The 15,047-nt window shown below is 50.0% G+C and overlaps 1 protein-coding gene across 1 annotated transcript in view; it reads right to left on the bottom strand.

Annotated features, from left to right (window-relative positions):
* The window catches only part of RPTOR (regulatory associated protein of MTOR, complex 1), a 181,098-nt gene that overhangs the window by 63,466 nt on the left and 102,585 nt on the right, over positions 1 to 15,047 (bottom strand). Inside the window, exon 10 of the mRNA XM_008577068.1 lies at positions 3,287 to 3,405. Within this exon, the coding sequence (XP_008575290.1) occupies positions 3,287 to 3,405 (119 nt within the window). The remainder of the gene's footprint in view (positions 1 to 3,286; positions 3,406 to 15,047) is intronic.

Here is a 15,047-nt window from a genome sequence, read left to right as displayed (position 1 = left end):
TTTCCTTAACGTTTATGCTCCCAAATGCTTCCGTAGCAACGTTTACTCTTAAAAGCAAACATGTGCACATACACAGACACACACAGGCACGCACACAGGGAGACACACACAGGCACACACACAGACACACAAAGACAGCCATACAGAGACACACAGACACACAGACATGGGCATGCACACACATACACAGAGACACACAGGCACAAACAGGCACACATGCAGGCACGCACGCTACACTGCCCCATCGCAATGTCTCTGGAGGAGGCCCGCTCTGTCACCATCCTTCTGGCCGTGGGTGTCACTCTAGACCAGCACAGCAAGCACAGAAGGCAAAGGCCACTTTATGGGGCTTTCTAGGGCTCAGTCAGAGAGCACTGCTCTACAGGCAGGACAAGGCTATCTTTTCAGCCTGCTATAATTTTCTAAAATGAGAGATTAACATTAAGACAATGCTTAACTACCTTAAAGTGGGGTGGGGGTGCATTTCTTGCTCATAGCTACACACCTCACACAATCCAGAAGGACCCAGGGCTGCGGAGGCTGCAAATAGTGTCTTTATTGCAGAGCACGGAGAAATGGTTTCTGTGCTTCACATGCTAGCCCTGAAAGGAACAATTTAACAACCTGTGGCTGTGTCTACAGTAATGAACTTACCGTTGTGAAATCTCAAGACTAGGCACTGGGATTACATTTTTAAATAATTCAGATTGATTCCTAATAAGGTCAAATACATAAAAGACACTGAAAAATAAACTTAAATAGGCTGATTTCACCATGACCAAAACACCAGGAAGCTAAATTAACTGGGGAGGATGATTAAACCACTCTAGGGTGCTGGCCTCCAGCCGTGCTGTGTGGCCAGCACAAGGGTGGTCCGCGGCCAGCGGGCTGCCTGGGCCTCAGAGAGCACGGAGAGGCACAGACCTGCTGTGTGTCAGCGGCTGCAGGCAGGAGGGAGCTGGCCAGTCTCTACTTTCTTTGAACGTAAATTCTACAAACTTCAACCATTTGTTAACATTCACACAAAGCTTTTAAAACTATTTAAGTGAAAACGATTACTTAAAACCCAACCTGGAAAATGTAAAAGTGGGAGAGGCTACTTAGAGTTTGGAAGAGCGGTGGTGAGTGGTGAGAACGGACTTGCCCTGACGCGCTGCAGGGGGATGTGACTCTCTCCTCCCCAAGCCCTCCGGAACCTCGGGGTACTGTGAGGTCTCAGCCGGGCCTTTCTCTAGGTTCTCCTCCTCTTTTCCTCCCTGTTTCCTTCCTATCTGCTTTTCTTTCTCCCTCTCTTGGTCTCAGACCATAACATGTAACAAGCATGTATTTTTTTAAAAGCCTTTTTTTCATTGGTCCTATCCTTAACTGAAAAAGCAGATGGCTGGATTATTTCTTAGTTTTCTATTAAATGGTGGAAACACTGACTTAATTGGCTGGCTATAATTTAATAGGCCAGGGACGCAGGAAAGAAAGCTGAGAAGACCACCCAGCCCTTGAGGCTGGAGATTACCAGGCAGCTCTGTAGCTGGTCACACAGCACAAGGGTGAAGAGAGTGGGCTGAGCAGCCCCTGGCCGGAGGGGAAGTCAGTGCAGGACTAAACAATCCAGACCCTTCTGGGTTGGCCAATAGTAATCTAACATTTTAGCACTCAGCTGGCAGCTCTACTGGGCAGGAGAGACTATGAAATATCTCTGGACCTACGAGTCCTCGCTTCCAGGATAGAAGCCATACATGTAACCACATCTCTTGAGTTTAAAACCCAGAGTTTACTTCTGCATTACTGTTCTTGCTTCTTTCATGAGAAAGAGAAGACTGACTTTGACGGCATTTTAAAATTGGGACACAGCAAGGCTGTCTGTTACAATTACGTGTGACACTACCAGGAGCTGAAGAGCAGCAGCCGCTGACAGTGAGGTGATTCCAACCAGTCAGGAAAAAGACGTAACTAGACCAACAGAGGTAGGAGCTGCAGAAGCGCCAGGAAGGCCACGGCTCACAAGGGCACCAGGAGGCTTGACGGCACTTTCGAAAACACAATGGACTGGGACTGAAGGCCACAGATCCTAGACCCTACAGACTCTAGGAAATAGGTGACAACCTGGGGACAACCCTGCAGTTGAGGTTTGGGTCAGGTAAGGATTGAGAGAACACCAGGGAAACTGTAAGATGTGATGGTCTTTTTTGTACCCTCTTTTCGACTTTTCTGTAAGCTTGAAATTTCATCAAAAAGTTACAAAATTTTATTTTAAATTCTATAATGAATGACTTCTAGTTCAATTTACAGAAGATTAATTGCCATGTAAACGGTCCAACTTCTATAAACAACTAGAAAACCAGGAGAAATATATGAAGCAACTGTTCTCAGACAGAGGACATTGGGTACTGTGGGCCTGTGATCCCTGAGAGAAAGGAAATAAACAACTGCTCAGCTTAGGACCTGTGAGTGGCTTCCGGGCAGTCCCAGGCTGCAGTGCAGAGAAGGGGAAGTCAGGCAGAGCCCAGAGCTTCCTCTGAGCAGAGGAGACAGAGACCAGAGCTCTGGGGAGGCTGGGGGACTGGAACGTGCAGGGCAGAGGAGCAGAAAGGTGAGAGCTTCCGAGGTCTGCAGGGGAGGCCCCTTGAGTCTTTGAATACTCTTTTGCTCACAGGTGGGGTGGAAACCCATGAGGCTGGGAAAAGAACAATTGGAAGGCAGTAGGACAGATTCCCAGAGCTCACAAAAAGGACTGGGAAGAGTTTACAGTCTCAAAAGACTTAAGCTTCTACCTTAAGAACTAGAAAAAGAAGAGTAAATTAAAACCAAAGTAAGCAGAGAAAAGAAGTTAATAAAGATAAAAGCAGCTATCAATAACACAGAAAATGGACAAACAGCAGAGGAAGACCAGTTAAACCAAGAGCTGGTTCTCTGAAGTTTCCTTTAGCCAGAATGGTCATGAATGAGAGAAGTCATAAATTACCAGTGTCAGGAATGGAAAAGGAGACATCACCACAGATCATACAGATAGAAAGAGGACCGTGAAAAACGGTGCCAGTCCTCCCCTGCCCGATGCCCTGCTTTGGGCAAGGAAACACAGGAAAGTGTGGCTTGACCAAAACCACACACGAGTGAAGCTCAGGGTCTGTTCCAAAACTCTAGATTCAAAACCTTCTTCAAAGTTCACCTCACTTACTTATCTTCTAAACCATGTTGTAGACCTGGATGTGCCTGGAGTTTCCTGCTGGAATAGTTGTAGCTGAAAACCAGAACCACGGGAGCTCCTGTGAAGACGTCCCAGCACACGTACCTTGTAGGCCACACTGTTGAGCACTTTCATGGCCAGGTCAGAAACATCTGGGTAGGGGTCGGCAGCCAGATGCAATAAGACTCTCCAAATTTGAGTGTAAACACTATTAAAAGAAACTCCTGGAAAAGAGAAACAGGAGGTGATTTAGTAGCAAATAACTGCCACTGCATGCTTGATGGCATCTGAGGTAGCTCCATTTTCTGAAAAACTAACCACGGAATCAGGAAGTGAAGCTTTAAAGAGCTGGGGTTACAGGAAGCTCCTTTTTGTTCTTCTGGTACTGGGCCCAGAGATTCAGAAATCCCAGCTGGTAAATGGGCTTATCACAATGAATTCATCTTCTGAGGCTGAATCTTTATAAAAGGGAACTGGGTTAGAAAAGAGCAGGACTTCACTTGAAATGCCCCGCCTGACTGAGAGCGTGGCATCCAATCGCAGGTAGCACTGATCTAAGTTCGACAGCAACAGGTGTACGTGGGACGAATGCCTCTGTCTGTCCCCCACTCCATGTCCCATGTGTGCTCTGTTTGCTGTGGCTACTGAGATTTTCTTGCCCACCCCACATGCTGGCACTGTTCTAAGTTCCTAGGAAATCACACAAAAGGTGTATGTGGTGTGACCTTTACCCCACGTGTCTGCCAACTTGTCCAACAAACACCAAGTGTTCCCTTAATGCCGGGTCTTGTGCTGCACGCTCGGACACAAACACAGACGAGATGGGGCCCAATGGGGAATCGGGTGTGTCAATACACAAGTAAATCATGAACATGAGGGTAAGAAAAGGAACATCTGCTGGGGGCCCTCATCAGTGATGGCGGCTCAATGCTACTTAATTACTCAACAATCCTAAAGGCAGGCAGTGCCCCTGGCGTTACAGAGTAGGACGGCGGGGCCCAGAGAGCTCTCCTGCCGAGGCCAAAGGACGAGGGAGGTGAAAGCATTCCTGTCTGACCCTCAAGCCACACCGTTTCCATGCACCTGCTGCCCTGGGGAGACGCAGTAAGGGGTGCGAGTGGGGCCAGGGGGTGAGGGCCAGGTAGGCCCGAGGGAAGAGGCGCACGAGGTGGGCTTCGAGGGGAAGCAGGACTGTTCTGAGGCAAAGAAGGGGTGGAGGGATGGTTGGCAGCATAACTAAGAACTAAGACATGGAGGTGATGGGCATGCATGGGGCCCTCAGAGAAGCACAACTGGGACCCACACCAGCAGATCAGAGACGGGGAGGGGTGGCAAGTGCCCAGGAGCCCACAGGGAGGGATGGGCGACAGGACTTGCATGGGGCCCTCAGAGAAGCACAACTGGGACCCACACCAGCAGGTCAGAGACGGGGAGGGGTGGCAAGTGCCCAGGAGCCCACAGGGAGGGATGGGCGACAGGACTGAGCAGCTCCTGGCGCGAGCCAGCACCAGCTCCCACAGTGCTGGAGTTGCTGGGAGCAGGGGCCACGTCTGAGAGGCAGATAGGAGAAAAGGAGAACCCTGTCGAGGACATGAGGGGCTGAGAGGGAGGGCAGAGGAGGTGCCACGTGGGCCTTGCTCGTCCTTGCGGGGCTGGAGCACCTGCTGTGGGCCGGGCCCTGCACTCAGGGGCCTGGAGTCAGATGGGGACACAGCCACACAGAACTCCATCTTCTGTATCTTGGGGGAAGTTGGACAATTGGTTTGCTGAAAAGCAAGTGCTTGTTCAATAGCAAAGAGAGACTAAAAGAGAATTTCAAATAAGCCACGGTTCTACGTCACCCAATTGGCCGGCTCCTGGTGTTTACAAAGGAGTTCAAACATTAGAAGTGCTGTTAGAACACTTCTAATGTTATCCTTTAGAGGATAAAGAGTTTCCTGAGCAACACGTCTGTTCGAGTGGAGTGAGTTTTTTATGACACATTCAAGGAGAAAGAAGAGAGACCAATGGCGGTTAAGAGTACAAGGCACGTGTGCACGAGTTCTACGTGGATGCCTGTGACGACCTGCCAGCTCACCTTATTGCATCCCCTAACCTGCAGCTGCACCCATCCGCACTGGGCTGCGCCAGAACGGCGCTGCCTGCCGTGCCCCATCTGAGAGGGACACGGAGCCCTGCTCTCTAGGCTCTGTGAGTGGCCTCCCCGCCAGGCGGCCACTGGGAGGAAACCCTGCGCGATGACTCTGCGGAAGCCCTCCAGTCACATCTAAGACAGGCCGGCCCTGCTGCAGTGTCCAGAAACACAGCTGCAGTACTGGTGTGAGTTGCCAAGAGGCCGGACATTAAGGAGAGGCATGTCCGAGGCTGAGGCAGCTCACCGTGCACGTGACTGTCCTACAATCACAGGAGACATGCCCCAGACACGCAGTCACTCATGCAGCCCTGTGCACATGTGTGTCTCCCACGCGCAGCCCCGTGCTATCATACAGGCAGGCAGGTGTGGCAGGAGATGCGGGCTTGGCGCCAACCTGGACTGTAACTGGAGATGTGACGTGACCGAAGCTAGTATGGAGGTGGACCCCAGGGCAGTGGGGACACCCCCAAAATCCCACACCATTGACTTCTTATTGTCCTGCACTGCTTTAATTTAGAAACAGAGTGAAAACCCTTCAGCTCTCACATTCCACGGCTCTGAGACCGCTGTCTAGATTTACAACCAAAGCCTAAGGAAACTGTGCGGTGAAGTCAGTTCCAGAACATCTGCGGGAAACGCCCTGAATCTACTTTTCTACTCCAGCAGACCGCCTGTTACCAGGAACGCAGGCACCCTCTGTGGCAAAGATCGCCAGGCTCTTGGCAGGTGACAGCTGCATTTTCATTTCTTTTAAAGGAGGAAGGTGCTCACAGTCCACTTTTGTGACAGGCGCCTCGTTTATGATGTATAAGAAGAAAGTACGGGATGTACTTTTATACACGTAGCCTCGTTCAAGAAGGAAAGAAGGAGCAGCCCCAGAATTGAGCTGTGTGACCCACTTCAGCACAGAGGGACAGGAAGTTCTCTCAAAGAGGCCACGAGTCACCGCAGTGCCCGGTCGTGACCATGCCCCTCTGTCACTGCTGGGCTCACAGGCTTCCTACCGCGAGTGGCACACCGGAGCCGCTTCCCCAGAAGCGTGGTTGCCACATGACCCTGAGCTGTGAAGGGACAGTGTTGCAGCTGCTGAGTTCCACCTGGATTCAGATGACAGACCCTCATGGTGACACAGGGAAGAGGTGATGAGAAGAAATAGCAGCAGCCGGGGGCGGGTGCGGGAGCAAGCACGTCAGAACGAGGCTTCTGATCAGCACACGTCATCAGTGTAGCCGTCGCTGTGTGGCTGTTGAATGGGACCCTTGACCGAACAGCTGCCTGTAGTATAGATGTAAGAAGGGCACCTCCATAAAGTGGGGGTAACAGATGTGGACACCTAGGGGCAGCAGTCTAGGATCAGGGCTCAACAGACCACCTCCACAAAAGCACCTGGCACTGTGCTGGGCACACGTATCAGCTATTATTCTGTCTGTTTTTTAAAATCTTGTTTTTATTACTGTTGTTGACTTTCTTCCGGATTTTGATTTTGATATAACACTTGCCTTGCCTCAATAGGGAATGAAACAGATCCAGTTTTTGCCAGTCTCGTTGACTACGGTGGGCACGGAACTACCCACTGGTGAACGATACAGGACTGCGACGGTGGACTTGCTATCTTTATTTCTACTTTCCTCGGTTTGACACGAGGGCTGTTCTCGCAGGCTTCCTCTGTGGGAGCTATCCTGCTTTGAAACCCACTGTCTCCAAGATTGCACGTAGCCCCCCACACAGGTGGTCCCGCCACTCAGACAGCTTCTGCAGCAGCACGTGCTGCACCCCAAAGTGCTGAGGACCTACTTTCCTGTCTAGAAGATAAGTAATAAAAGATCACAGCGAATAGCACGGGATTTATTTTCCAGAGCAATGGCCACGGCTTTCTGAATAGCATCACCAGGGAGATTTACTCAGAGCTCTGCGGCCGACTGAATCACAGAAGTCCCGCGGCGCCAGGAACAGCTTGGGCTGCAGAAGCCCGAGGAGATGCCAGCCATCATGCTGGGTCTCCAGGGGCCTGCAGAGCAGGGCTCATGGCCTCTGAGCCTCTAATCTGGGGATGTGGGTGGCCAGGAGCTCTGCGCTTGCTCCTTTCTCGTGAAGCCCCAAGAGTGACTTCCATCTCCTCAGACCGGCCTCAGGAGAGCCTCGCTGGCCGTCACTCTGCCCGCCCTCCCTACCTGGGCTGGCTGAAGCTGTGACCCCTCCAGTGGCCTACACGAGGAGGGAGCCCCTCCTGGGCTGGGCAGCCAGTGCATCTGCATGATCTTCTCAGCAACGATCCTCAGCGTCCTGACAAGACACACTTAATGGTGGCCTTTAGTCAAGGGCTCTTGCTCCAAAAACATAATCAATCTTGTGGCATCAGAAAACAAGTCTGCTCACTTTTTCACCACCCTTTTCCGACAAGAAGAAATCAAGCTAACGGGCTATAAACTTCTTCCAGAACTTGCATGGCTCCTTTGGCAACAATCCTGCTCTGCTCCCCTCCTTGTTGATTGAGCGCTGGTTCACCACCCTTTTCCGACAAGAAGAAATCAAGCTAATGGGCTATAAACTTCTTCCAGGACTTGCATGGCTCCTTTGGCAACAATCCTGCTCTGCTCCCCTCCTTGTTGATTGAGCGCTGGGCTTTCCTTCTGCACAGAAACCAATACCTCCTCTACCCTGAGATCGAGACCCTGCGGCCTCCAGAAATCCAGGTCCCAGCTCCCTGTGCGGGGTCTCTGGAGCTGGTGCAGGGCTTGCGAAGGCCTCTTCTGCCAGTACGTGATGTCTTGGAAGAAAGACAAGGGAGGGAGGCTGCTGGTGGCCTGTGTGGTAATAATGACGGAGCTGCGACACGACAGCCAGAGCCTGGCAGGGACCGGGGGATCCACGCAGTGCCCGTGTTTCTGGACTCGGGTCTCTCTGGTCCTCTTTTCTCTGAGGGGAGTTGCTCCAACCCCCAGATTCTGAGTGAAGCAGAGGGCAAGGACTTGAGCCCGGCTCTCCAGCTGCATCCCAGGTTCAGGCTTTGAGAGAGTGTGGGTGACCAGCAGGGCTCCTCCCATAGAGGGGGTGACAGCAGTGCTCCCTGCAACACTGCAGGGCTGGGAGCCCTGAGGGCGGCCGGGAGGCTCAGCTCCCGTTGCTGGTATTGCTCTTCCATGCCTCCCCTTCCCCAGTACAGCTCCATCTTGGATTCGTTACTATGGTAACACATTTTCAAAATGGTATAAAATATGGCTGTATTTAGCCGAGTTGTGAAAACCAGTCCTCCCAGGCCAGAGCCTTGATCTATGTCCTTGCTGGAGCTTCTGGTGCAAGGTTATATGGCAGGCAGGTACACCTGCTTATATTGGTCCCACCTCAGCCAAGACGCAGGTGACAGGAGGAAAGAGGGATGTGCACGACAGGAGGAAAGAGGGATGTGCACGGCAGGATGGTCCTCATGGGGACAGAGTGTGGGTGTGAGGTGGTGAGGGAGCCGCTGGCTCGGTGGCTGAGGCTGTGATCTGGGGGAGGAGGGGCATCGTGCTGGTGCCTCTGTGTTGGACACGGGCCAGCAGCCCCTCTCCAGCTGGCCGTCCATCCTGAGCTGCTCCTGCCCACTTGTGGGCATCAGGAACATGGGGAGGCTTGAGAGGGAGGAGGGGTGGGGGGCGCTGAGGGCCCGGACAGACGGGCTGGCCCCCGTACTCGTCGGTGAGAAGCGACAGCTTTAGGGGGACTTGGTGGTGAAGGCGGCAATGTCATGCTGGATGTATCTGGGTCGAGCATGCAGCAGGCAGATCACCTGACAGGTCAGTGGTACCTCCCTGTGAGACCACCTTGCTCTGAGCAGTGAGGACGGTGGAGTCCAGGCCACATAAAGGGCCGGCAGCAGCCAGGGGTGCTGGGGCAGGCGCAGTGGGGTGCTGCTGCCGAGGTCTGGTGGGCTGGCCATGCAGACTGGAGTGTTGGGCTGCAGTTTGGACACCACAGGAAATGCAGTTTTAATGAAGGTGTCACCTGGGGAGTAACCTGTGCAAAGCTGGTGTTCAGAAAGACCTGTGGGTCAGCAAAGAGCAAGACCCCAGGTGAAGTCCAGGCATGGCGGTGCAACGGGGTGTGCATGGGGGTCTGGAAACAGGAAGGCCTGATTTGGGAGATCCACGTGGACGTCAGGCCAGACGACTGAGTGAGAAACAAGCGGGATGGAGACATCAAAAACGATTCCAGGACGTGAGGCATGATGGAGACCCGGGTACAGTCTAGTTTAGCAATGTTATCACGCCCCACTATGGCCCTGGCAAGTGGGATCTAGTGATCAAAAGAAGCCACGGCCCCCGCCCCACCCAAGGAGCTTCATTCCAAAGCAGGAGGCAGTAGACATGTGGTCAGGAAATGTACGACTGGTGGGATCAGTGAGTGCTTCGGGGAAAACAGCAGGGAGGGACCGGGGACAAGGCTACTGGAGGGAGCTGACTTTGTGGGAGAAGACGGGAATAAGGAGATGTCCTAGGTTGCCATGGTTCTGGAAGCATTTTCCACAACAGCTGGTGAAAGGGGCTAAAGAGACTGCTGCTCTTTGGTTGAAATGAAGGAAGAAATTGGTTTTAAACAGCGAGTGCTGCCAGTAACGGGGTTCCAAGCGAGTTAAGAATTTCAACACGTGTGCAGGCGCGGTGGCCTCCAGGCGAGTGTGCGGCCTCCTGCTGAACATGAGCGAGGTGACTCTGGCCTACGGCTACTTTGTCTTCTTAACTTCCCTCCGAAACTCCAGCTCATTTTAAAACGTTTTCCCCTCAAGTTTTCTAAGACTAGAAGAATATATAAGTAAAATTCAGTCTTCTCTGGCAAAAAAAAATTTATAGAAATCTGACTGTGTAAGAAAGAAGGGACCAGCGATGTGGATCCCAACTCTCTGGAGAAAGACAGACAGGAAAGAACAAACAGGCAGAGGAGGAAAAACTCACGGAGAGAAAAATACGTGTTCCTTCCCCCGGTGGCAGCTGTGTGCTTCCAGTCTGGCGTGGCCCTCACACAACCACCATGACCAGTACTGTGGGTAACAATCACATTTGCTTGTCAGACACAGGAGCTAAGTTCCAGACAGGAGTCGGGCAGGGCTTCCAGTCTGGCGTGGCCCTCACACAACCACCATGACCAGTACTGCGGGTAACAATCACATTTGCTTGTCAGACACAGGAGCTAAGTTCCAGACAGGAGTCGGGCAGGAACGCCAGCTCACCAAGGCCACCCACTCCGGCCCCTCTGGCCTGTGGACAGCATGCAGGGCCACAGGCTGCACTGTGCACACCAAACACCGGCCCTGCCAAGACAAACCACCTGGAAACACCACGGCCTTGAGCCTTCACCAGCAAAGGGGAGACTCCCACATGGCATCTAAGATACCCAGTGAGAAAGGGAAATGCAGCAGCAAGTGGGACCTTGTGGTGAGAGTACTCAGTGTCGCAGGGTGACACCGGCTCTGATACTTTTCAGCCTGCGCTCCAACCTACAGATGACAGGCACAGTAACACCACATGCTCACAGCCCGGGTTCAACGTCTCCCTCTGACTCCTCTCTTGATGACCTGACTGGTGTGAACAGAGGGTGACAGAAGTGAGTTAACAGCCCGTGTAGCTCATGGGGTGATGCTGGATGTGTGCACCACCAGGTGTGTGGCCCATGGTCATGCGATGAGTGCCAGGTGGTGATGCTGTCTTGATTTTCTTTGAAAGAGGAAGGACACCGTCTTCTTCCAATGACTGAGGAAGGCAAGAGTGGACATGGCGAGCCTGGCTAGGAGGAAGCTGCCTCATGCCAGGTCAGGGTGCAGCAGCAACAGTGGCGGGGGGGGGAGAGGTGGGTGGGACAGGGCAGGCGTTGGGGAGAGAAACGTGGTCCCCTCGCTGCAGTGGCAAGAGAAATGCAGGAGGCCCCGTGGGGTGGACAGGGCCAACCTCAATATATGAGCGTGCCTGCTGCATGCCCCTGCATCTCAGCTCTCTGCTTCACTCGCAGGGACGTGCCTGGAGGCTGGAGGTACAGGAGGTGTGCTCTGCAGTCAGGGTTTTTCTATGTGAGCTAAGGATGGCTTTTATACTTTTTGAGTGGTTGGAAAAAAAATCAAAAGAAAAATATTTTGTAATGTGAAAACTATGCGAAATTCAAACTTCAGTCCATGAATAAAGTTTTACTGGAACACAGCCACATTCATTCGTTCATACGTGGCCTCTGGCTACGTGTGCCCTACGAAGGCAGTGATAAAAATATTCACTATCTTCTGCTTTACAGAAAGTGTGCTGACCCCTGCTGTGACATAAGAGTTGGAAGGAAGCAGCCACCTTGACTTTGGTGACAGTGAACTGGAGTGGGGGAGGGGCAGATGCGTAGAGGTGGCGCTAACCTGGCAGAGATGATAGAGAACTACTCACAGGAGCTGTGGCTGGGGCTGGGGAAAAGTGTAATTGAAACAGAATACTACTGGGCCGGCCCGGTGGTGCACTGGAGAGTGCTCCGCTTGGGAGTGCGGCGGCGCTCCCGCCGAGGGTTCGGATCCCATGTGGAGACCGGTTCCCGCTCACTGGTTGAGCACGGTGTGGGCGCAACACCGAGGGTTGCGATCCTGTTACCGGTCAGTAAAAAAGACAAAAAAAAAAGAAACAGAATACTACAAATTTCTACTTTCTAGTATTTTCTCTATTTAAAATACCTATTTTCACTGTAGATATGTGATGGAGTTTGGATGTGCTCTTCCCGCCAAAATTCATATGGAAATTTGATCTCCAGTGTGGCAGTGTTGGAAACTGATTGAGTCATGGGGGCGGATCCCTCATGAATGGATTAATGCTCTCCCTGGGGGAGGGGGGATTAATGAGTGAGTTCTTGCTCTATTAGTTCCCGCGAGAGCTCATTGCTTAAAAAGACCCTGGCACCTTCTCTCTCTCTCACTTCCTCTCTCTTGCTTCCTCTCGCCATGTGATCTGCTTGTACCCGCCGGCTGCCTGCCACTTTCTGCCATGAGTAGAAGCAGCCTGAGGCCCATGCCAGATGCAGCTGTCCCAGAATTGTGAGCCAAATAAACCTCTCTTCTTTATAAATTACCCAGTTTCAGGTATTCTGTTATAGCAACACAAAACGGACTAAAACAATATGTAAGTAGAATCTAAATTCCTATAGATTTACATGTTAAGACTCTCATAGGCTAGCACGGAAACCTAATCACTATATATAAAATTTATTTAAAAAAGAGTATTCCACTTCAAAATGAACACCTTGCAAGTGACATTTAGAATATATTTTGTTGATGAGTTAGCACTACCTGTATTTATACTGAATGCCAACAACCACACACATAAACCTGCAATGTTATTTCTCAGCATCAATGAACAAGTTGGTATTTCTGTGCTAAGTCCTTAGTTGTGTGTAGGTGTGTGTGGTGAACAGTGATCCCTCTTTCAGGTTCTCATTATCCTGAAGGGTGTGGTGACCAGCTGTGAATCCTACGTTCCATCCAGATGGTCCTCACGGGAGCAGCTGGGAGACCCTTATAGCACAACCGGACAGACTTGCCTCATAGGAATGTCCTTAGCGGACACCCGGGGTCTTTCTCTTGGGCTAGCACAGAACCAGACTCTTGGTGCTCACATGGGCACGCTGCACATCGTGGCTTCCCCCTTCATTCATGCCACCAACAAGTCAGAAATACCTGATGCTGTCCCATGGTACAAAGAGAAGCTTTAAATTCTAAGGTAGAGGCATCAAAATGGAAATAAGAAAATAACTTAAATCAAAACTTGAGGGATATACACAAATGGCACTTAGAAGAAAATTTACAGATTTAAACATTTAGGGACTGGCTGGTCAGAGTTGCGCAGAGAAACCCCAACAGCCCCATGTCTAGTGGAGCCATGGTAGCGGGACGGCCATGTAGACCCCAGACTTGTGGAGCTTCCAGTGTGCGATGCCAGCTTGAGAGAGCTAAAGCATCACCTGAGATCAAGAAAGCCATAGAAGAGGAGCTGCCTAAGAACTTGAGGACCCAATCTCTGCACCAGTGTGTAGAGGACATCGAACATGGAGTCAAAATACACGATTCACTAGCTGTAAGATTTAATGCCGGCCCTGCTGCGTTTCAGACTTGTCTGGGACCTGTTACTCATTTCTATTGGCCTATTTCTCCCTTTTGGAATGGAAATACCTACCCTATGATTGTCTCACCATGGTATCTTGGAAGTAGATAACTTGTATTGATTTCATAGGTAGGNGCTTGAGAGAGCTAAAGCATCACCTGAGATCAAGAAAGCCATAGAAGAGGAGCTGCCTAAGGACTTGAGGACCCAATCTCTGCACCAGTGTGTAGAGGACATCGAACATGGAGTCAAAATACACGATTCACTAGCTGTAAGATTTAACGCCGGCCCTGCTGCGTTTCAGACTTGTCTGGGACCTGTTACTCATTTCTATTGGCCTATTTCTCCCTTTTGGAATGGAAATACCTACTCTATGATTGTCTCACCATGGTATCTTGGAAGTAGATAACTTGTATTGATTTCATAGGTAGGACTTTGAACTTTGGACTCGTGAGTTGAAACAAGTTAAGACTATGGGGATGAAATGAATGTATTTGTATGTGAAAAGGACATGAGTTTTGGGGGGCCAGGGGTGGAATGCCTTGGGTTGAATGTCCCTCCACCAAATTTAATCTCAACTGTGAAAGTGTTAAGAGGATGGGAAATCCTATCATGGTAATTGAAAGGTGAAGCTTTAAAGAGGTGGTTAGATTGTAGGACTGTGCAGTAGTGAATGGATTAATAATGCTGGTCAGAGGTGTGGTTCTGAGGGCTTTAAAAGGACAATGAATGAGGAGGTTGGCCTCTTGCGCTCTCAGCTCCATCATTTTCTGCCATGTGAGATCTGTAAAGCCACCCCAAAGAAGACCCTCATCAGATGTGTTCCCTGGACTTTGGACTTCCCAGCCACTGAACTGTAAGCAATAAATTTAGTTTTCTTGTAAATTACCCAGTTCCAGATATTTTGTTATAAGTAACAGAAATGGACTAATACATTATCAAAGCTAACTTAAGAAGAAATAGACAATGTAAATAATCATATTCATTAAAGAAATGGTATAAGTAATTAAAATCCACCTACACAAAATTCCACTAAGCCCAGACAGTTTTAGAGGCAAATTCTACTCAGACACCAAAGAACACATGATCTTTGTCTTATACAGATTATTCCAGAGGACGGAAAATGAGGGTATACTCCCTAACCAATTTTATCAGGATAGTATAAACTTACTATGCAAAGCAGATGAGGGCAGTACAAGATAGATTAATTATAGACCAAATTCACTCACAAATACAGACGAAAAACATTATAAATAAAATATTGAAAAACTTAATGCAACAATGTTAAAGGAAATAACCAAGTTGGGTTTACCCAGAAATGCAAGGATGGTTTAATAAGAAATTCCAATCATGTAATTCACCATATTAATAGACACAGGATTATATCAAGAGTGTAGAAAAAACATTCAATAAAATTCATTTCATTTATGAAAAAAATTTTTTAACTATCTTAATAGAATGAGAATTTTCACTTACAAAACCAACCAGAAGAGACAGAAATTTCTATAAACAAAGGGGATCCACCAAAAAATCTACAGCAAACATATTTAAAGGTGAAAAGTTAGAGATGTTTCCTGTATGCTCAGGAATGAAACAAAGATGTCCACTTGCATTCTTTTTTTGTCAGCAACAGTTTTTT

Source organism: Galeopterus variegatus, unplaced genomic scaffold (assembly GCF_000696425.1).
Source record: "Galeopterus variegatus unplaced genomic scaffold, G_variegatus-3.0.2 Scaffold1445, whole genome shotgun sequence".
Taxonomy (NCBI): Eukaryota; Metazoa; Chordata; class Mammalia; order Dermoptera; family Cynocephalidae; genus Galeopterus; species Galeopterus variegatus.
The sequence above is the reverse complement of the archived record's forward strand: the minus strand, read 5'-3'. Positions and strand labels throughout refer to the sequence as shown.